General features: G+C 36.8%; 1 protein-coding gene and 1 pseudogene across 15 annotated transcripts in view; one reads left to right on the forward strand and one right to left on the reverse strand.

Moving 5' to 3' along the window:
• Positions 1-25,025, reverse strand: part of ARHGEF9 (Cdc42 guanine nucleotide exchange factor 9) — a 206,214-nt gene that overhangs the window by 94,326 nt on the left and 86,863 nt on the right. For 9 of the 15 annotated variants that reach the window (XM_025989027.2, XM_072744020.1, XM_072744017.1 and 6 more), the window contains one exon: positions 8,671-8,862. The exons of the other annotated variants lie outside the window; for them this stretch is intronic. In XM_025989027.2, coding sequence (XP_025844812.1) covers positions 8,671-8,862 — 192 coding nt within the window. The remainder of the gene's footprint in view (positions 1-8,670; positions 8,863-25,025) is intronic. 15 annotated transcript variants of the gene reach the window in all.
• Positions 18,860-20,161, forward strand: LOC112912311 (lysine-rich nucleolar protein 1-like; annotated as a pseudogene).

A 25,025-nucleotide genomic window follows, 5' to 3' on the forward strand; every position in this document is an offset into this window, starting at 1 on the left:
CAGAATGGCTAAAATTAACAAAGAAGGAAACAACAAATGCTGGCAAGAATGCAGAGGAAGGAGAACAGTCTTACACTACTGGTAGGAATGCAATCTTGTACAGCTACTTTGGAAAATGGTATGTAGGTTCCTCAAGAAGTTAAAAATAGAGCTACCCTATGACCCACCAATTATACACTACAGGGAATTTACCCCAAAGATACAAATATAATGATCCAAAGGGGCACCTGTACCCCAATGTTCATAGCAGCAATATATATATATATATATATATATATATATATAGACACACATACGTATATATAAAATGAAACATTACTCAGTTAACAGAATGTCATTTATATTGATGTGGGTGGAACTGGGGGATATTATGCTAAGTGAAATAAATCAGTCAGAGAAAAACAATTATCATATGGATTTACTCATATGTAGAATATAAGAAAGAGAGTAGAGGACCATAGAGTTAAGTTTGGGAGAACTGAATGGGAAATCCATCAGAGAGGGAGAAAAGCCATTAGAAACTTTTAACTATAGGAAACAAACTGAGGGTTGCTGGAAGGGAGGTATGGGGGGGTGATGAGGTAACTGAGTGATGGGCATTAAGGAGGGCATCTGATGGAAAGGGAGACAGAACATGAGAGACTCCTAACTCTGGGAAACGAACTAGGGGTTGTGGAAAGGGAGGTGGGTGGGGGGTGGGGGTGACTGGGTGACGGGCATTGAGGGGGGCACTTGATGGGATGAGCACTGGGTATTATTCTATATGTTGGCAAACTGAACACCAATAAAAATAAATTTATAAAAAAATGGAGGGCACCTGATGTGATGATCACTGGGTGTTATAAGCAATTGCTAAATTATTGAACATGAGATGTGAAACTAAATATGTACTATATATTGGCTAATTAAATTTAAATTAAAAAAGAATATGCAAAAGTAACCTGGATCACTACCACGGCTTTCTTTAGTAAGAAATATTGAGATTGTACAGAATCATAGAAAATAAGATCCACAGAGCACTTAAAGAGCAAATCTTCCAATCCAATCATTTAAAGTTCGGAAACTCCCCTGCATATTTTCAGACCATAATGCTTTGAAATTAGAATTAAATCACAAGAAGAAGTTTAGAAGGATTTCAAGCACGTGGAGGTTAAGGATCATCCTGCTAAAAGATGAAAGGGTCAACCAGGAAATTAAGAAGAATTAAAAAAATTCATGGAAACTAATGAGAATGAAGATACAACCATTCAAAATCTCTGGGATACAGCAAAAGCAGTCCTGAGGGGAAAATACATCGCAAAACAAGCATCCATCCAAAAACTGGAAAGAATAGAAATACAAAACTAACCTTGAAACTAAAGGAGCTGGAGAAAAAACAGCAAATAGATCCTACACCCAGCAGAAGAAGAGAGTTAATAAAGATTTGAGCAGAACTCAATGAAATAGAGACCAGAAAAATTCTGGAACAGATCAACAAGACCAGGAGTTGGTTCTTTTAAAGAATTAATAAGATAGATAAACCATTAGTCAGAATTATTAAAAAGAAGAGAGAAAAGACTCAAATTAATAAAATCATGAATGAGAAAGGAGAGATCACTACCCACACCAAGGAAATACAAACAATTTTAAAAACATATTAGGAGCAGCTATATGCCAATAAATTAGACAACCTAGAAGAAATGGACGCATTTCTGGAAAACCACAAACTACCAAAACTGGAACAGAAGAAATAGAAAGAAGAAGAAATAGAAAACCTGAACAGGCCAATAACCAGGGAGGAAATTGAAGCAATCATCAAAAACCTCCCAAGACACAAAAGTCCAGGGCCAGATGGCTTCCCAGGGGAATTCTATCAAACGTGTAAAGAAGAAACCATACCTATTCTACCATAGCTGTTCGGAAAGATGGAAAGAGATGGAATACCTCCAAATTCATTCTATGAGGCTAGCATCACCTTAATTATAAAACCAGACAAAGACCCCACCAAAAAGGAGAATTATAGACCAATATCCCTGATGAACATGGATGCAAAAATTCTCAACAAGATACTACCCAATAGGATCCAACAATACATTAAGAAGATTATTCACCATGACCAAGTGGGATTTATCCCCAGGATGCAAGGCTGGTTCAAAACTCATAAAGCAATCAATGTGACTGATCATATCAGCAAGAAAAAAACAAGAACCATATGATCCTCTTATTAGATGCAGGGGAAGCATTTGACAAAATACACCATCCATTCCTGATCAAAACTCCTCAGAGTGTGGGGATAGAGGAAACATTTCCTCAGCATCTTAAAAGCCATCTACGGAAAGCCCACCGCAAATATCATTCTCAATGGGGAAACACTGGGAGCCTTTCCCCTATATCAGGAACAAGACAGGGATGTCCACTCTCACCACTGCTATTCAACCTAGTACTAGAAGTCCTAGCCTCAGCAATCAGGCAACAAAAAGAAATAAAAGGAATACAAATTGGCAAAGAAGAAGTCAAACTCTCCTTCTTCGCCGATGACATGATACTCTACATAGAAAACCCAAAAGCCTCCACCCCAAGATTGCTAGAACTCATACAGCAATTTGGCAGTGTGGCAGGATACAAAATCAATGCCCAGAAGTCAGTGGCATTTCTATACACTAACAATGAAACTGAAGAAAGAGAAACTAAGGAGTCAATCCCATTTACAATTGCACCCAAAAGCATAAGATACCTAGGAGTAAACCTAACCAAAGAGGCAAAGGATCTATACCCTAAAAACTATAGAACACTTCTGAAAGAAATTGAGGAAGACACAAAGAGATGGAAAAATATTCCATGCTCGTGGATTGGAGGAATTAATATTGTGAAAATGTCAATGCTACTGAGGGCAATTTACACATTAAATGCATCCCTATCAAATACCATGGACTTTCTTCAGAGAGCTGGAACAAATTATCTTAAGTTTTGTGTGGAATCAGAAAAGACCACGAATAGCCAGGGGAATATTAAAAAAGAAAACCATAGCTGGGGGCATCACAATGCCAGATTTCAGGTTGTACTACAAAGCTGTGGTTATAAAGACAGTGTGTGACTGGCACAAAAACAGACACATAGATCAATGGAACAGAATAGAGAATCCAGAAGTGGACCCTGAACTTTATGGTCAATTAATATTCGACAAAGGAGGAAAGACTATCCACTAGAAAAAAGACAGTCACTTCAATAAATGGTGCTAGGAAAATTGGACATCCACATGCAGAAGAATGAAACTGGACCATTCTCTTACACCATACACAAAGATAAATTCAAAATGGATGAAAGATCTAAATGTGAGACAAGATTCCATCAAAATCCTAGAGAAGAACACAGGCAACACCCTTTTTGAACTTGGCCACAGCAACTTCTTGCCAGATACATCCATGAAGGCAAGAGAAACGAAAGCAAAAATGAACTATTGGGACTTCATCAAGATAAGAAGCTTTTGCACAGCAAAAGAAACAGTCAATAAGACTCAAAGACAACCTACAGAATGGGAGAAGATATTTGCAAATGACGTAACAGAAAAAGAACTAGTATCCAAGATCTCTAAAGAACTTATTAAACTCCACAGCAAAGAAACAATTCAATCATAAAACGGGCAAAAGACATGAACAGAAATCTCACAGAGGGAGACATAGACATGGCCAACAAGCACATGAGAAAATGCTCTGCATCACTGGCCATCAGGGAAATACAAATCAAAACCACAATGAGATACCACCTCACACCAGTGAGAATGGCGAAAATTAACAAGACAGTAAACAACAAATGTTGGAGAGGATGTGGAGAAAGGGGAACCCTCTTGCACTGTTGGTGGGAATGTGAACTGGTTACAGCTACTCTGGAAAACTGTGTGGAGGTTCCTCAAAGAGTTAAAAATAGATCTGCCCTAAGACCCAACAACTGCACTGCTGGGGATTTACCCCAAAGATGCAGATGCAGTGAAACGCCGGGACACCTGCAGCCCGATGCTTATAGCAGCCATGTCCACAATAGCCAAACTGTCTAAGGACCCTTGGTGTCCATCGAAAGATGAATGGGTAAAGATGTGGTCTATGTACACAATGGAATACTCAGCCATTAGAAACAAGAAATACCCACCTTTTGCTTCGACATGGATGGAACTGGAGGGTATTATGCTGAGTGAAATAAGTCAATTGGAGAAGGACAAACATTATATGGTCTCATTCATTTGGGGAATATAAAAAATAGTGAATGGGAATAAAGGGGAAATGAGAAGAAATGAGTGGGAAATATCACAAAGGGAGACAGAACATGAGAGACTCCTAACTCTGGGAAATGAACAAGGCGTGGTGGAAAGGGAGTTGGGTGGGGGGTGGGGGTGACTAGGTGACAGGCACTGATGGAGGCACTTGACGGGATGAGCACTGGGTGTTATTCTGTATGTTAGTAAATTGAATACCAATAAAAAATAAATTTATTTAAAAAAAATAAATCGCCACAACTGCCAAAAAAATAAAAAATAAAAACATATGTAAAAAAAATTAAATAACAACAACAAAAAATAACCATTGGGAAACAAGGCCCATGATGGAAATCATTCACCTTTCTTCAGTGACCAAGATGGTTCCTAAACCTGGGACTCAATTCTGAGTCTGGTATTCTCTATGTTAAAACATATTTTGATTTAGAGGTGCCACAGTCCTGGGCTAAAATACTGTGTTCTGGTCCAGCTAAACACTGATTTCTCCATCCTTTTTTTCCTAGCTACACCTTCTGACACGGTGGTTGCAGGATCGGACAAAGAGATTCTTCCCATTTAAACCCCTAACTTCAGTACCAAGAATAATTGAGAAATATGGAACCAGAAGATCACTAACAAAGCTTTACTTGGTTTGGCTAGATTGGGCAAGTTCTTAAAGCAGGGACATAACACTCCCTCTTCTAGATTGATGAATTCTTCTATTGGTGTCCTGAGCTTGTGCCCTGTAAGAAGAGGCCAAGATATTTGGGAGTTGAGACCAGTGATCCTTCTAAGACTAAAGGACTCTCACTTGGCCAGTGTCTGAAAGAATGCCGAGAAGGTAATTTTGTTTCTTAGAGACTCAAGTCTATTAATCTAGAAAATGGGAATAATACTAATAACCTCTACCCCATCTGAAAATCAAATCACATGTGAATGTACTTTGCTAACGTTAATATGTGCATGTTAGCATTTGAATTTAATTCTGACTTTCAATGATATTTATTAAGCATGTACCATTGTGCTAGGTATTAGAGGTATATCAGTAAATTAACAAGTAAAATCCCCTACCCTTCATGGAATTTACATTCTAGTGGGGAGAAGAACAATAAAGAAAACATATAAGCAAAACATGTAATATGTCAGATAGCAAAAAGTAAAATAGAGGAAAATAAAGCAGGAAAGAGGGGGAGACAGTCAATTTTAAGTAGAAAAGTCAGGGAAGATATCAAGGAGAAGGTGATATATGAGTAAAGACATGAAAGAGGTGAAGATTGGAGCCATGAAGATACATGGAGCAGGACTGTTCTAGACTGAGAGAAAAACCAATGCAAAATCTGTGGTGAGGGGCATGCCAGACATTTTTACGAACAGCAAGAGGCCACGACTATCTGGAGTGGGGACAGAATGTGGGAAAGGTGAAGGAAATGAAGTCATAGAGGTAAGAATAGGTTGATTACACAGAACTTTGTAAATAATAGTAAGTATTTGGCTCTTTTTTTTAAGAATTTGGCTCTTATTCAAGGAGAGATTGTTAGCCATCAGATGGTTTTGAGCAGAGGAGTGATATGACCCAACTTAGATCTTTTTTTGTTTTCCAACTTAGATCTTGATAGCAACCCTCAGCTGCAAGGTAAAGAACAGACTATACTTATATTATAGACCTTATGACATTATAAGACAGCTACCATTTTACAGCAGTGCTACTCAAACTTTAATATATAATATAAGTCAAATAGGAACCGTGTTAAAATGCAGAATTGTACTTGTTAAATCTGGAGTGGAGCTAAAGATCCTGAATTTCTAACAAACTCTCAGGTGATTCAGATGCTAGGCCAGAGCAGAACACTTTGAGGGTAGGAGCTATGTCCAATGCTGGCATGGAGCTTGACAACTCTATTATATGTTTGCTGAATGAATGACATTAGTGGTTTGATGTCCAATGCCACATAGCACATTTCAGAGGGTAATATTTAGCTATTTGTATGGAGGTAAGGAAGAGGAAAAGATAAAGAGAGACATGGATGGATGGGTGAATAGATGAAAAAGGAAAAAAGGAAAACTAACTTTTTACAAATATATTTACTTAATTTCATCAACAAACTTAAGAGTTTGGTATACTGAAGCCCACTGGACAAAATAGAAAAATCAAAATTTAGAGGAGTTAAGGGGCAAGTTCAAGGCCACAGTGTGCCTACGTGACTAAGTCAGGGTGTGACAGCCAGCATTCCACATACCTACAGCCCTTGTTCTTTCCACTCTACTTTATTGCCTCATGGATGGGGTAGTGGGGATAATGTTTAACCTTCCTGGAAGGGATGAAAAAATGAGTTGAGGTAAAGGAAGTTAAGGCCCATAATCCTTGGCCTTGGTCTTTCTAGATCTGCACTGTCCAACGTGGGTGCCATTTAGTCACATATCTATTTAATTTAAAATTAAATTTAAAATTCCATTTCTCTTATATTTCACATATGAGTGAAACCATATTATAATTGTCTTTCTCTGACTGACTTATTTCACTTAGCATAATATCCTCCAGTTTCATCCACATTGATGTAAATGGTAAGTATTCATCCTTTCTGATGGCTGAGTACTATTTCATTGTGTGTGTGTGTGTGTGTGTGTGTATGTATATATATATATATATATATATATATATATATATCTCCATCATCTGTCCATGGACATCTCAGCTTCTTCCTTTTTTTATTATTTTTTTTCTTGGCTCTTTCCATAGTTTGGCTTTTGTGGACATTGCTGCTATGAACATTGGGGTGCAGGTGCCCCTTTGGATCACATTTGTATCTTTGGGGTAAATATCTAGTAGTGCAATTGCTGGGTCATAGAGTATAGCTCTATTTTTAACTGCTTGAGGAATTTCCATACTGTTTTCCAGAGTAGCTGTACCAGGTTGCATTCTCATAGGGGAAGGGAGGGAAAACTGAATGGGAAGTCATCAGAGAGAAAGACAAACCATGAGAGACTTTTAACTATAGGAAACAAATTGAAGGTTGCTGGAAGGAAGGTGGGTGGGGGAATGTGGTAATTGGATGAGGGACATTAAGGAAGGCATGTGATGTGATGTGCATTGTTATATCCAGCTGATAAATTATTGGACACTACATCTGAAAATACTGATGTACTATATGTTGGCTAATTGAACTCAAATTAAAAAAATAAAAACAAAAAAAACTCCATCCCATTTTTCAATCATACTAGCCACATCTCAACCACTCAGTAACCACAGATGGCTGGCTAGTGGCTACTCTGTTGGAGAATGCAGATGTACTTTATCACTATAGGAAGTTCTATTGGGTAACAATATTCTAAAGAAACAAGAACTTTAAAAAGTTTTAAAGCTACACTATTGATTCCAGAGTGGGCCCTGGCTTCAATAGCACTTAAAGAACAGAAAGTAGGACCTGACCCCTCATCTGAAAAAAAGAGGATAAACATATTCAAAGTAGAGTTTTCTCTGAGTCAAGTAGAATGCTAGTGTGTGTGTGTGTGTGTGTGTGTGTGTGTGTGTGTGAAAGAGGGAGAGAGAGAGAGAGAGAGAATCTTTTAGAAACATTCTTTCTAAAAAAAAAAAAAAGAAACATTCTTTCTGCTATTTCCCATTGGTATTCCCATGTTATTGTTTAGTAAAATGCCTTTTGAAAATGTCAACTAGTCCCATGAGCTCAAGAGAGAATGAGAAAAAGGGCTCTCTCCTTACTCAGGTTAGAGACATGGAAGAGATGGAGTTAGGGAACGTGGAGCCACAGCTCCTGGGAAGCTAAGTGGCATATACTGAAGGAGCTTAGAATTGTCCACTCAGTCTTTATCTCCTATAGATTCCTCCCCTAAGCTCTTTTCTGCTCAAACCTAAAACCAGTGTTCTTCAAGTGAAAGAAGATGACCAATAACATCAGTTTCACCAGGAATGCCTGTTAAATATAGAGATGCCTGTGGTTTACCCAGACTGAGATTTCACAACTTTGGGAGGGGGAAGGGGCTGGAATTTGTATGTTTAACAAGCCACTCCAGGAACTTTAGTGCACATTCAAGTTTGTGAACCACAAGCTGTAGGAAGAAGTGATTTGCTTTAATGAATGAGGTCAGGCCTTTACATGGTGTGGTAACAACCAAATCAGAAGCCAATAGGATAAGGGTAGAGATTCAAGGAAGCAAAGATGGGGGATGGAATCAGGGAGAGATAGAGAGAGAAGGAATATAAAAATGAAAGAGAAAAGTTAAAGAAAGAGAGAAACTGATATAAGGACTGAGAAGCTCCAAGGGAGCTGTTTCACCCACTTAGCAGAATGTAGGAGGCCAGTCCAGCTGCTCTTTCCAATATCTTGGTATTGTCACAGGTACAGCTCAGGAGAGTTGTTGGTTCTTCATGAAAATGCCCTCTACCCCACCCTGGATACCCCCACATATACTATCACAGCTGGGCCTACCTCACAAATGTCCTTGAGGTGCTTGATGTAATGACGTTCAGTGCTCATGATCTCATTGATGACATTGGCTCGCATCTGGTCCCGGTTCTGTAGTGGCCGGCCCAGACAGAGGCAGTCTGAGTTGGGGTCCAGGTGCCCATTCTGCACATCACTGGGCCCTTCCTCCACCCCATCCTCCTGGTTCACCCAGAGCTGTGGAAGCAGGCAAAAGAATAATAATAGAGTAGTTTTCTTCTTTGAAAATTTTCTAGTCAAGTAGAAAAATGATAAACTAAATTCTTCAAGTATTCAGAGAACATTCAACCAGAGGCCCCTGTAAATTGAATGCCAGGCTTGGCTTTAGGGTGATTTGCTGGCTTTATGCAGGAATTTAATCCTCTCTAGGCCTCTCATGACATATCTGTAAAATGGAGGATGGAGAAGGATAAAACTAAATCATATCTGAGAGGCTAAGATATCTAAGATTTCAGAGAAGAGTTATGGCAAACAGAACTCATTCATGCTTGAACATATCTAGGTAGCCCAGCTACATCAAAAAGAAAAAAAGACTAAGCTATATATCTTGGGTATATGTCACAGCTGGATCAAACACAACACCTATGAGCATGGAGACCAAAGTTGAATACTGGTGTGAGTATCCTGAAAACAGGACCTTCAGTGTTTATTTACATCAAAATATGTACAAATAATTATTAAAATTTTACTGTAAAATGCCTCGGGTATGTAATGATCTCTACATCTACAAAGTTGGGGTAAAGATGACAGACATACCACATAACAGCAACAGCCGATTGAACACTTACTATATAGCAACCGCTATGCCAAGAGCTTTCAATGAACTGTATTACTCAGTCCTGCTAGGCATGTACCATTATTACCTCTATTTGATGTAAGAGAATAATGAGGCTCAGAAAAATTAAGGAATTTGTCCCGAGTCACTCAGTTAGGAAAGCAGAAGAACCAGGATGGGAACCAGGTGGTCTGACTTCAAAGCCTACATCTTAACCACTGTACTAGCATCTTTATACCTCTGGTTCTAAGGAAAACAGGAAAAGAGTAAAGAAGGGCTTGGGCTTAGGTGAGCTGAGAATTATCAAAATCATTAGAAATGGGTGCAGTTGGTAAATGTTGAAACTATACATTCTAACACATAAAGGCAAAGGGATGCAGGAAAACGTCCTTTGGGGAGGCTGAGTGAGATGTTTCTGTATCTATAATGATGGCTTACATCAGGAAGATGGCTCATTTCACCCTGGTCCTAGGAAGGAGGAAGGAGAGAGGGTCAGGAAAAAAAGGAAGGGTGGAACCTTAGGAAGAGTGGTAAAATCTGCCAGGGGAATTAGCCAAAGAGCTAAAGAGTTGTCTCAACAGTTTTAATCAACAATCTATCTTTCCCTTCCATACCCACCCCCAGCTTTTTCCATTTTCCTGCCTCAAGAAGCTGAGATCAATCAATTTAGATGCAACACTATTTCTGCCATCAGAAAGGCCTGTTGGTGAGTGGCCTTAGGAGGTCAGAGGCTTTGGGATGGAGCTAAAGGAACAGTAGTTATTTCTCAACTCTGCATTCTCCCCTCTTTTTGCCTCACAGAGGATGAGGGGTATGGTTATCACCCAACAAACCTAGAAATGTCACCAGCAATATAGTCTACTTATTTGCCACAGGCCAAAGCAATTAGGTCTCATCTCTTTTTAATAAATTTTCATACACAGCCAAATGTGCAAAAATCCATCTCCATTCAGAACCTATCATCCTCCAAATGTTCTATTGGAAATCTCTTTCCATCTTTCAAAGGTCAACTTTGTGTCTTCAATATGCTAACAGTTGCTCTTTAATACCAGCAACAGACAATGATAAGGGATGATTAATCAAGGAACAGATCTGTTCAAAAAGGTGATTCTAAGGCATTGAAGGAAGCATAACATATACATGATGTCATCTATGTGAAACAATGAAGGCCTCATCCTGTAATAATTCATTAGCTTTTCCCAGATTTTCATATAGCAAGCTAAACTTTGCTATAAAAAGGGTTCCATAGGCAGGTCTTTAAGAGATTTAAAATGAAACAAAACATTTATTTTTTTTCTCAGGAGTTTAAGACAAGTCAATTCAAAATACTGGCTTTTGGATAGCTGGAATGAGATGACTCTCTGGAACAGTTCCAGTAGGAAGGAGCACAAGATATCTGTGGGGGTAGGGTCCAGACAGGCAATGTCTAGAGCATGGCAAGTTGGAAGACATTACAGGAAATCCTCTCAGAGTACTTGAAGACTATTTTCTTCAGCCTTTATTGAACTCAAAGCAAAGCTGGGTTAATGCAACTCAATTGAACAAAAACCTATTTTGTATCTATTCTTTACTTCACCTCTAACTATTAGAGACACAAGGATGAGCTATTAACACCTCCCTCCTCTCTCCTGCCTCATTGGTTCCAGGGAGTGCTTTCCAAATCAGAGAATATCTCTGGTTCTCATCTCTTCCTATTCCATTCTCATTGTCATGGCCCCCACTCCCTAGATGATTCCCATAGGTTATCTTCCAGCTCTAATTACCTCCCATATACCACTATCAGGCCAATTTCCTTGACTATAACTTTTTTTAAAAAAGATTTATCTATTTATTTATTTATTTATTTATTTATTTATTTATTTATTTATGAGAGAGAGAGAGAGAGAGAGGCAGAGACACAGGAGGAGGGAGAAACAGGCTCCATGCCAGGAGCCCAACGTGGGACTCGATCCCGGGACTCCAGGATCGCGCCCTGGGCCAAAGGCAGGCGTTAAACCACTGAGCCACCCAGGGATCCCCTTGGCTATAACTTTGATGGCTACTCTCACACTCCAAAATCCTCAATAGTTACCCATTACCAAGTCCAAATCTTTTACCCTGAAATTCAAAAATTACCATAATCTGGCTTCAATTTGCAGTTCCATCCTTAGTTTCTACTCTGTCCTTCAGGAATACTTGGCTTCTCCCAAACTGGTCTATTTTCTGTCGACAAATATTCCCAACTATGGTCTTTAATCCCACACTTGATCATGTAAAAAATAGAGTACAGAGACTTTCAACCACTTCAGCAAAAATGAACCAACATTTCAACTTCCTGATGAAGAAAACGGGGCACACACAGGAAAAATAATGCCAGGGAATTACCAACCTACCAAGATCCCCATTTTAATATACTTTTCTATTTTTTATGTATCTTCCTTTTTTCTCTCTATTTTTTATGTTACATAATAGATACAGGAATACTTTTGCTTTGTAAAAAGTGAAAACAGAGAAAAAGGAGAAGACTCAAATTACTACAATGAGGAATAAAAGAGTAAATACTACTGCCAGTCTAACAAAATTTTTAAAAAGGATTAAAGAGGGCAGCCTGGGTGGCTCAGCGGTTTAGCGCCACCTTCAGCCCAGGATATGATCCTGGAGACCCGGGGTCGAGTCCCACGTCAGGCTCACTGCATGAAGCCTGCTTCTCCCTCTGCCTGTCTCTGCCTCTCTCTCTGTCTTCTCTCTCTCTCTCATAAATAAATAAAATATTTTTTTAAAAATAAAAAGGATTAAAGAGAATGCTATGCACAATTGTATGCCAAAATTAGATAACCCAATGAAATCAGTAAATTCCTAGAATCATAAAAACTACAGAAAATAATTGAAGAAGAAATAGCCAACCTGAATAGACCTATGGCAAGTAAAGACTAATTAAAAACTTCTTCCATGGGAAAAAGAAAACAAAAAGCCAGGATCAGTTGGCATGACTCACGAAGTCTACCAAACATTTAAAGAATCAATCTTTCACAAACTTTCAAAAAATAGAAATGCAGAAATTCTCAATAAAATATCTGCAAACCAAATCCAGTAAGATATATATTTTTTTTAAAAATCCACCTTACCAGATGGGATTCATGCCAAGAATGCAAGATTGGTTCAACATATGAGAATCAGTCAATGTAATATATAATTATTAATGCAAAAATGAAATGAAAAACCATAATCATTTCAATAGACAAAAAAAAGCATTTGGCAAAATCCAATACCTTCTCATGATAAAAAAAAATAGAAAACACTCAATAAATTAGGAATAGGAAGAAAGTTTCTCAAATAGCTATAGAAATTTATGGAACATCCTTAATTAATGTATAATTAATGGTAAAAGACTCAATGCTTTCATCCTACAATCAAGAACAAAGATCACTTCCATGCAACATCTATACTGAGGGCTAGCACAATTGGAGAAAAAAGCATTCAGAAAAGAAAAATTAACACTATTCACATATGACATGATTATATATATATATATATAAAATCATATATATATATATACATATATATATATATATATATATTCCTAAGGAACACACACACAGAAATATACACACAAATCCTATTATAATTAATAAATGAATTCAGCAATGTTATGGGATACAAAATCAATATACAAAAGTCAATTGTTTTTCTGAAAATAAAATTAAGAAAACAATCCCAATTAAGTAGCATCACAAAGAAAAAATTCCTCAAGATTACATTTTACAAAAGAAGTGTAAGTCTTGTACACTGAACATTGCAAAACAGTGTTGAAAGAAAGTAAATAAGACCTAACTAAATAAAAAGATGTCTCATGTTCATGGATTAAAAAATTTAATATAGTTAAGATGGTATTATTATGCAAATTGATTCAGATTAAACATAATCCCTATCAAAACTCTCAGCTTGCAGAAATGAACATGATGATTCTAAACGTCATACTGAAATTCAAAAGACCCCGAATAACCAAAACAATTTTGAAAAAGAACAAAGTTGGAGGACTCACACTTCTTGATTCCAAAACTTACTATTAGCCTTTAGTAACCAAAGGAATGTAGTACTGGCACAAGAACAGATATAAAGATCAATGAAATAAATGAGAGTACAGAAATACTCAATATTTACACTAAATTGATATTTTTCAAAGGTGTCAAAACAATTCAAAGGGGAACCTTACAGTCTTTTCAATAAATGGTGTGTGGGGAAAACTGGATATCCACATGCAAAAGAATAAACTTGGACCCATACCTCACACTATATATGAAAATTAACTCAAACTGGATTAAAGACCTAAATGTAAAAGCTAAAATCATAAAATATGTCAGAGTAAACACAGAAGCATATTTTTGTGACCTTGGATTAGGCAATAGTTTCTTGCATATGACACCTGAAACACAAGCAACCAAAGGAAAACAATAGACTTTATTAAAATTAAAAACTTTGCTTTACAAATGATAGCATCAAGAAAGTGAAACAATGCCTAGAATGAAAGAAAATATTTGCATATACTATATCTGGTAAGGATCTAGTATCCAGAATATAAAGAACTCAACAACAAAAAGGAAAATAATCCACTTAAAAATGGGCAAAGCATCTGAGCATTTTTCCAAAGAAGATATATAAATGGCCAATAAACACATGTAAAGATGCTCAACACCATTAGCTACCAGTGAAATACAAATCTAAATCACAATGAGATATCACTTCACACTCAATTAGATGGCTATAATAAAAAAATAAGACAATATCATGTGTTAATGAGGATATGAAGAAATTGGAACCCTCATACACTACTGGTAAGAGTGTAAATTGGTAAAACTACTGTGGAAAACATTTTGGCAATTTCTCAAAAATTTAAATGTATAGTTACCATATAATGTAACCCAGCAGTTCTACTCCTAGGTATATAGTCAAGGGAACTGAAAATACATGTTCACACAAAAACTGGTATACACATGTTCATAGCAGCATTACTCATAATGGCCAAAATGTGAAAACAATCCAAAACTTCAACTGATAAATTGATAAATCAGAATGTGGTTTGTATGTGAACACACACATACACACAAAAACACAACATAGAATACTATTTAGCAATACAAAGGAATAAGATACAATATGGATAAATCTCAGAAACAGCATGCTAAGTAAATGAAGCCAGACACACAAATAACCTTTTTTTAAAGATTTTATTTATTTATTCAAACCACATATTTATTATATACACCATTTATATGAAATAACCCAAATAGACAAATCCATAAGACAGAAAACAGATTAGTGGTTTCCTGGGGGTTGGGAGAGGGGTAAATGGGGAGTTAGTGCTAATGGTTGCAGAGTTATTTTTGGGGAGTGAAGAAAACGTTCTGGAAAAAATAGTGGTGATTGTTGCACAATGAATATACAGTTGACCCTTGAACAACATAGATGTTGGGTGCCAACTTCCCAAATAGTAAAAATATCTGTGTATAATTTTTGACTCTAAAACTTAACTATTGGGATGCCTAGATGGCTCAGCGAGTTGAGTGTCTGCCTTCAGCTCAGGTCCTGATCCCAGGATCCAGGATCGAGTGCCACATTGGGCTCCTTGTGGGAGCCTGCTTCTGTCTCTGCCTCTCTCTCTCTCTCTCTCTCTCTCTCTCTCTCTCGAATAAATACATAAAATCTTTTAAAAAATGAAACAACTATTAATAGCCTACTACTGACCAGAATCCTTACCCATAACGTAAACAGTTAATTAACACACATTTTGTATTTTGTATGTATCATCTACTATACTATATCCTTACAATTAAGTAAGCTAGAGAAAAAATAAGAAAAGCATAAAAAGTATATTGACAGTATTGTACTATATTTATCTTAAAAATCCCATGTATAAGTGGACCTATACTGTTTTAAACCCATGTTGTTCAAGGGTCAACTATACTAAAACCCACTAAATTGTACACTTTAAAATGGTAAGTTTTTGGCATATGTGATATATCTCTATAAAAAATAAAAAGGTAGACTAGTCTAGATAAGGTGAAAGTTCTCCTTTGACTACACCTCATCCTAGTTATTTCTACCTTTCCTAAGGAAATTATGGTTATAAATTGATTTGTATAATTTTTGCTAACTTTCCCTCATGTATTTATATACCTATACACATAATATAGAGAAATTCATTGTTCCACTACAATTCATTCATTGTTCCACATGTTAAACTCATGCTAATTCATCCCTTGGTACACACTTCAACATCTTTAGTAGCCTATCCCTGCAAGTGGTTTAGTAGTTCTTAAAGGAGGGGTGCCATAAACATCCAGCTCTCTCAGATCCCAGCGTGATGCCTTAGCACCCATGAAGAATTCAACAGGGGCTTAAGCAGTGTCACAGAAAGTCAGCCTACCCCTGGCTCAAGCAGTATGATTTTTCTGAGAAGGGAAGGAGTAAGCAATATTGTCTAAATGTCACCTCAATATCTTCAAAGGTCAAATTCAGTCAGCCAGAGAGAAAAAAAAAAAGTGAGCTATCCTCTGAGAAAGTGAACGGTTATTGCCAGTCCCATTAAATAATTTAATCTCAGAGACGTCAAATCAGAGTTATAAAGGAAATAGTAGGTCACCCAGTCCATAATACTCCCTGCCCCCTAATCAGCACAAAAACTTTCTAGACAACATCTGCTGCCAGCAATTGCCCAGCCCTTCTGCTTGAATACAACAAGTGATGAGATTGCTATTTCCCAAGGCAGCCCCTTCCTTTTTCAGATAACTCTAATCATAAGCAGGGCCCTCTAATGTGCCTCTGTTTTATGAAGGCACCAGCCAAAAATCTCAGCAAAAGGGCAAAACACAGACAAGAGAATAGTATGAGCACTAGATGTCATACTATATGTTGGCAAATCAAACTTCAATTAAAAAAATAAAGAGAATGGGATTAAAGGAAATGAACTTTTCCTATGATACAGGTCACTGAAACACCCTTCTCTGCCACAACAGTTAAGCAATGGCAAAGTGGCTATAAAAGTGGATGGGGGGAACTGAAAGAAACCTGGTATGCTGTAGGCACAGCTCCCACTTCTTGCGTACATATACCCTCCTCTGGTTTGGAGCCTCAGTCCCAGCTTCCAGGAGAATCTGGTATGCTTATAGATTTCTGAGCATGCATGCCAGGAAGCATTTTATATTCCTCTCTGGCACAAATCCAAACAACATGGCATGTATAATCAGGCACAGAAACCATTCTTTTCTCCTCAAGAGAGAGATTTAATAACTGTCACTAATTACATGAAGATTATTATAATAAGGCTACTAACAAAAAGAAGGAAGGAAGGAAGGAAGGAAGGAAGGAAGGAAGGAAGGAAGGAAAGAAAGAAAGAAAGAAAGAAAGAAAGAAAGAAAGAAAGAAAGAAAGAAAGAAGAAAGAAAGAAAGAAAGAAAGAAAGAAAGAAAGAAAGAAAGAAAGAAAGAAAAGAAAGAAAGAAAGAAAGAAAGAAAGAAAGAAAGAAAGAAAGAAAGAAAAACAGGACAGAAAAGGAAAAGATAAAATAAAATACAAGACCTGTGTAGATATCCTGTCTCAGCATTCATGGTCACAAACATGTTAGAATGGGCCTAGCCCATAAATTCTACTCCTCCCTAATAAAGACCAGTAACATCAGTCAGGCCACTTTTGCTGATCATTCCAATACATTCAACTTATTCCTTCTAATGGCTGCCTTCCACCTTCTGTACAAGAGGACCTTCCCTACAGTTTTCTAACATTCTTCCATTGTTTCTGGCTTTTCTGAAAGCCTAGTTCAAGAACAGTGTCTTCCTGTTTCAAAACAACCCTGCAAGGCAGACAAATATATCTTATATCTTTATTAGTCCTACATTCTAGATGAGAAATCCAAGAACAGAGAGGGATGCCTCACAGTGAACAAGAAACAGGATTCAAGCAAAAGTCTTGAGACTCAGGCCAAAATTAAGAGAGACAATCTATGACAGTGTTGAAGAGTATAGACTTCGGAGCCTGGGTTCAAATCCTGACTCTACAGATTGCTTTGCTGAGTGATGTAGAGTAAGTTACTTAATATCTATGATCCTGTTTCCTCAGCTATAAAATATAGAGAATAATATCAATCTACTTCATGCGGGCTGTTACGAAGATTAAACAAGGTAATACATATGAAACCCTTATAACAGCCGTTGGCACAGAGTCAAATATTAGCTGTTATTATTATTATCCTCTAAGTTTACACCATCTGCGTGAGATCCACATGGAAACATGGCATCTGGGAAAAATTGTTCTCTCTAGCCAGGAAAGGTATTTATTTAGGAAGTATTTTTGTAATTGCCTTGTAATTTTCATAAATCTCTCACATTCCAAATGCCATTTCCTTGACAGGCAGTCTAAATAGTTCACATTAAGGGAGACTTAGTCTGGGTTAGAGATATTGACATCCTTTGCCTGTGATAAGGCATCCTAAAGTGAGAGAGCTCAAGCCAGAATGGGAGTGGATATAGTGAAACGCTTAATAGATGACATAATTCTTCCTATCCAACAAAACTAGATGCCTTTGGTAAAGTTGGAAGATGCCAGATCAATATAAAAAAGTCAACAGAGTTTCTATAAATTAACACATATCATCTAGAGAAAAATATGATTCTACAAAGGTATCATTTATAATTATGAAATATATAATCCTAAAAGTAAACCTAAGAAAGTACACACAAACTCTTTGTGAAGAAAATTAATAACCTTTTTGGAAAGACATTGAAATTGAAATAATGGAGATTGAAACCATGCTTTCTGCTAGCCTCAATATTATAAAATTCTCAATTCTCCTTAACTTGATCTAGTGACTACATTTATTCCAACCAAAATCTCAATAGGAACTTTGGAACACTTATAAAATGTATACAAATAAGTAAAAGGAAAGAAGAAAGAAGAAAGAAGAAAGAAAAGAAAGAAAGAAAGAAAGAAAGAAAGAAAGAAAGAAAGAAAGAAAAGAAAGAAAAGAATAGCCAAGTCATGCCTGAAAAAAAATTAAAGTGAAGTGACTTACAAAGAATTAATAAAAATATAGTAATGAAGATAAGCCAATGGGACCAATTAGAAAGTACCAGAAATTCAAAAAATATGATCCATGGGGGGCACCTGGGTAGCTCAGTCAGTTAAGTATCTGTCATTGGCTCAGGTCACAATCGTGGGTTCCTCGGATTGAGCTCCCTACTAAGTGGGGAGTCTGCTTCTCCCTCTCCCTCTGTTTGCTCTTCCTCTCCCTCTCTTCCCCTCTTAAATAAAGAAATAAATAAATAAATAAATAAATAAATAAATAAATCTTTTGAAAAAGAGAGAATGTGATTCACAAGATTATTGCAAATTATTGAGAAAATAAGAATATGGGCTTTCACGTGGAGGCCGGGAAGATTGGCCTACGGAAATGATCACCAAAACCCACAAAGGAGACCTGGGCCTTGGTCTCCCAGAGAAAAAGAAGAAGGTGGTCAAAGAACCAGAGACTCAATACTCAGTTTTAAACAGTGAGAATTATTTCAGTGAGATCTGTTCCACAAGAGCCACATCCCCCTCAAAGGGTGTGGTCCTAGAACAGGCATCTGAGATGCCTCTAGTGAAGAAAAAGAAGGGCCACAGCACCCTCTGTGAGGAGTGCCTAGAACCTGAGACTGTGTTACGTGCTGTATGGACAGAGGAAGCAGGCTCTTGGTTCATCTGAGTTCCAAGGCGGGGAGAAGAAAAAGAAGAGAAAGTCCTTATGGCCTCTGGCCATGCCCCCTGCCTCAAGAGTGAAGACCTCCCCAGACCCCAGAGAGGACGAGGAGGTGACCAGAGTTGGCAAGAAACCCAAAAAACACAAGAAGGAGAAAAAGGCCCAGGTGGCTACAGCCTCCTCAGCCAAGGACACTTGGTTCTGTGAGTTTGGGGATGCTCTATACACTTGTTCAGTGGGGAAGGATGGCGAGGAGCAGGCAACCTCAGTGCAGAAATGAAAGCAGGGGAGCCCAGAGAATGCAATGTGAAGATGAAGAAGAAAAAAAAATCTACCAGAAGGAAGATACTTCTCCAGGGCACCTTGAGTGCTCCAAGTCCGTAGAGAAAAGCCCTAGGAAAGGAAGTAAGAAGCCAGTCAAAATTGAGGCTCCAGAATATATCCCAATAGGATATAACCCCAAACCCCCTGCAAAGAAGAAAATGAAGTCCAAGAAAAAGACAGAGCAGCCAGGGATTGAGGAACCAGCTCTGAAGAGGAATAAAAAGAAGAAGGGGAAGAAGGGGAAGAAGGGGAAGAAGGGGAAAGAGAAGAGTAGCAGGAGAATCTTGGGAAGAGGAGCCTGACACAGACTTAGAAGTGGTGTTGGAAAAGAAAGGCAACATGGATGAGGCACATGTAGACTAGGGAACTCAGTTTGGCCAGTGGGATACTGCTGGTTTTGAAAACAAGGAACAGAAATTGAAATTTCTCAAACTTATGGGTGGCTTTAAAAACATGTCCCCTTCATTCAGCCACCCCCTAACACAATTGGAAGGCCCAACATGGCTCTCAACAAGAAGGCAGCTGACACCCTGCAGCAGAACCTGCAGCAGGACTATGATCAGGCCATGAGCTGGAAGTGCAAGCATGGTGTTGGCCTCGGCTTCTCCTCCACTCCAGACAAAATCTTTTATATTGACAGGAATGCTTCCAAGTCCATCAAGTTTTAAGATTAAAGTCTACTGTCTAGTCCTTCAAAACAGCCAAAATTGCTTTTATTATTCAGTTATGCAGTTGGAAGCCATCTGACAACTGTTCAAATCACACCTCTGCAGAGATTAAGGAAAACTATGCCCATGTGCTTGGATGAACTGGGGTCAGGGAGCTCATGTTTCAGAAGCCAAGAGAACATATGAGTGGCTGACACCTCCTATTTTCTGTATTAAGATCCCATCCCTGTTTGAAGACATCAGCATATATAAATAATAGCTGGATTTGCGAGTGCTTAGTATGTGCCAGGTACATACTAAGCATACTGTGTTTCCCTTGCATTAATGTAGTTAGTAATTATGAAATAGGTGCTATTATCCCCATCTTACTGATGAGGAAACTGAGGTTCAGGGATGAAGTAATAAAATTGCCTGGGTTCACTCAAAAAAAAAAAAAGAAGATGTTTAATAAAAGGATGAAATAAAATCAGACCCTTTTCTCACCCCATATATAATAAATTCCCAAGGGATTAAATACTTAAAATTAAAACCAAAGCTATAAAAGCTTTCAAAACACAACTTAGAAGAATGACTTTATAGACTGAGAGAAAATTTCTTAAACAAGAAACAAAAATTATCACAAACAAGAAAGAAATTAATAAATTTGACCACTTTAAGTAGGAACGTCTCTCTAAAAAGGTAGCATAGATAAAGTGAAAGACAAGCCAGCCATTAGCTGTCAGGAGATGTTTGCAGAAATGATTAATTTTCAAAATTATAAAGGTCTTTATAAATGAAAGAATGACCAACAACACATTAGTAAAAAATGAGAAAAACTTGAGACACACTTTGCAGATAAGAAATTATGATTAATAAACATATCAAAATATGTTCAATCTGTTCAGAAATACTAAAAATGTAAAGTAATACCAGAACAAGATGATATTTTATAGCTAACAGATTGGCATGCATGAAAAATTTGATGACAATGGGGTGCCTGGGTGGCTCAGTCAGTTGAGCGTCTGACACTTGATTTTGGCTCAGGTCATGAGTTCAGGGTCATGAGATTGAGCCTCATGTCAGGCTCTGTGGTCAGTGGGGAGTCTACTTGATATTCTCTTCCTCTTCCTCTTTCTCTTCCCTTCTCTCTAAGTACATTTTTAAAAATTAAAAAAATTGAAAACAAAAGTGTTCAAAATGTGCTGAGGATAGGAACTAGATGCCTCTTGAGGAAAGCTTATTTAAAGAAACAATGGCTGAAAACTTCCCAGGAAAGATTTGGACATCCAGGTACATGAAGCTCACAGATTCCCAATCAGGTTCAATCCAAAGACTTCATTGAGAAACATTACAATAAAAATATAAAAAGTCATGGCCAAAAAAAAAAAAAAGTCATGGCCATCTGGGTGGCTCAGTTGGTTAAACATCTGCCTTGGGATGAGGTCATGATCCCAGGACCCAGGGTTGGGCCCTGAGTTGGCCCTGAGTTGGGCTCCCTGCTCAGTGGGGAGTTTGATTCTCTCTCTCCCTTTACTCTTCCCCATAGCTCATGTTCTCTCTCTCTTTGTCTCAAATAAAAAAATAAACTATTTTTTAAATGTCAAAAATCAAAGACAAAGAGAGAATCTTGAAAGCAGCAAGAGAAAAGGAGCTCATCACATACAAAAGAACCCCCATAAGGCTATCAGTGGATTTCTCAGCAGAAACCTTGCAGACCAGGGAAGTGGGACGCTTTATTCAAATTACTGAAAGAAAAATACTGCCAACCAAAAATACTTTACACAGCAAAGCCATCAAAAACAATTGAAAGAGAGAAAAAGACATTCCCAGGTAAGTAAAAGCTGAAGTTCACCACTAGTAGAACTGTCTTACAAGGAATGCTAAAGGGAATTCTTCAAGCTGTAAAGAAAGGATGCTGACCACTAATACAAAATTATATCAAAGTATAAAACTCACTAATAAAAGTAAATATGTAGTCAAACTAAGAATACTCTAATACTGTATTATGGTGGTATATAAATCACTTAATTCTAGTATAAAGCCTAAAGGACAAATTATAAATAACCATAGCTACAATATTTTGTGAATGGATACACAATATAAAAAGATGTAAGGAAGTGTTGAATCACTATATTGTACACCTGAACTAATATTACACTGTATGTTAATTAACTGGAATTTAAATAAAAACTTTAAAAAAGAAAAGATGTAAGAAATGACATAAAAAACATAAAATGTGTGTGGAGGTAAAAGTGTCGAGTTTTTGTATTTGGACAAACCTACGTTGTTATCAGCTTAAAGTAGACTGGTAAAAACTCTTAAGATGTTTTATGTTAGCCTCATGGTAACAATAGAACAAAAACCTATAGTAGATAAACAAAAGATAAAGAGGAATCAAAACATAAGTATGGGACATCATCAAATCATAAAGGAAGAGAGCAAGAGAAAACCTTCCATACTGTTTTCCACAATGGCTGCACCAATTTGCATTCCACCAACACCGTACAAGGGGTTCCTTTGTCTCCACATCCTTGCCAACACTTGTTATTTCTAGTGTTGTTGAATTTAGCCATTCAGACAGGTGTAAAGTGATATCTCATTGTGGTTTTAATTTACATTTCCCTGATGATTAGAGATGTTGAACATCTTTTCATGCCATTAGTATATTAGCCATTAGTATGTCTTCTTTAGAAATATCTATTCAGGAATTTAAGAAACAAAACAAATGAAAAAAAACAAGGAAAAAAGACAAACAAAAATAGGCTCTTAAATACACAGAATAAATTGCTGATTGCTAGAGGAGAGGTGGGTATGTTATCTATGAGATAGATAACAGGGCTTAAGAATATACTTATCTTTTTTTTAGAGAGAGAGCATGTACACACACATGCAGGTATTGAGAACAGAGGTGGGGAAGGAGGAGAAGGAGAGAGGGATTGCTCTCAGGACCCTGAGTTCATGACCTGAGCTGCAATCAAGAGTTGGAGGCTTAACCAACTGAGCCACCCAGGCACCTCAAGAATACACTTATCTTGATGAACACTAATAAATACACAGAATTTTTGAATTATATTGTACACCTGAAACTAATATAACACTGTTAATTATACTTGAATTTAAAAAGTAAAAGAACAAAAGGATATGTACAGGCTTAAAGTAAAGTTAATGGAAAAAGATATTCCATGAAAATGGAAACCAAAAGAGAGTAGGAGTAGCTATACTTATATCAGAAAAAAAAAGTTTAGTAGTCAAAAACTATAAGAGATAAAAAAGATAGTCATATAATCATAAGGAAGTAAATACATAAAGAGGAATAATAACAGTAAATACATGTGCACCCAATGCACCTAAATATATAAAGCAAATATTAACAGATCTGAAGGGAGAAATAGTAATACATTAATAGTAGGGGACTTCAATATCCCACTTTCAGCAATTTACAGATAATCCAACAAAAAATCAATAGGGAAACACTGGACCTAAACTACACTTTAGACCAGATGTATCTAATGGACATACACAGAAGATTCCATCCAACAGCAACAGAATACACATTCTCCTTAAGTGCTTGTGGAACACCCTCCAGGATATACCATGTGTTGTCAGGCCATAAAACAAGTCTTAACCGATTTAAGAAGATTGAAATCATATTAAATATCTTTTCTAATGACAATGGAAATCAAAACAATAATGAGATATTACCTTATCCATGTAGGGTATAGCTAATCAAACAGTCAAAAGATAACAAATTAGTAAGAATGTGGAGAAAAGTGAACCCTTTTGAACTATGGGTAGGAATGTAAATTGGTACAGTCATTATGGAAAACAGTTTGGAGGTACCTCAAAAAAAATTAAAAGTAGAACTATTATATGATCCAGCAATTCTACTTCTCAGTATATATCCAAAGTATATAAAATCACTATTTCAAATAGAATTCTATATTCCCATGTTCACTAAAGCTTTATTCATAGTAGTCAAGATAGGGAAACAACATAAAAATATATATATATATAATGAAATATATTATAGTATGTATATTAATAATGAAATATTACTCAATCTTTTTAAAAAAAGTGAACAGTCATTTGCAACAACATGGTTGAACCTGTAAGGTATTGAGCTAAGTGAAATAAGCCAGATACAGAAAGATAAATATATTACTTGATCTTACTTACATATGGTATCTAAAAAAAAGTCAAACTCATAGTACTAGGAAGTAGAATGATGGTTATCAGGGAAAAGGGAAGATATTGATCTAAGAGTACTAACTTTTAGTTATAAGATAAATAAATTCTGGAGATCTAGCATGTAGCATATTGGGTATAGGTAATAATAATATATTGTATACTTGAAATGTGGGGAGAATTAGAACTCAAGTGCTCTCATCATAAAAAGTAAAACAATAGTTAGCTCTGGGAAGTGATGGATATGTTAGTTTGTGATAATAATTTCACAGTGTATACATATACCAAGACATCATATTGTACACCTTAAATACATATAATTTTATTGTCAAAAATAAATAATTTTTTAAATGTTGAAAAAATATTTCAAGTCAAATTAAGCAAACACCCGTGTTTCAAATACTTTCAATGGTATACATATTTGATATGTATATATTCAAATATCTATTCCAATCTATAATGCATAATTGTTACAAAAAAAACCACTAAATGTCTCTGAAACAAATTATGCTCCATATTACACCTAAGTCTTCTCCTTTTAGTTGTTTGCATGGGTCTATCGCCTGCTTTGGAGACCTTGATAAAATTTAGGTTTATATTAGTCAAATAGTCACAAAAATAATAGTTGGGTCAAATTTTATCAAATTACCCAGGATTTACTTCACAATATTACGTATAGGATATTGTGTTCTTGGGGGGA

The sequence above is a fragment of the Vulpes vulpes genome, chromosome X (assembly GCF_048418805.1).
Source record: "Vulpes vulpes isolate BD-2025 chromosome X, VulVul3, whole genome shotgun sequence".
Classification (NCBI taxonomy): Eukaryota; Metazoa; Chordata; class Mammalia; order Carnivora; family Canidae; genus Vulpes; species Vulpes vulpes.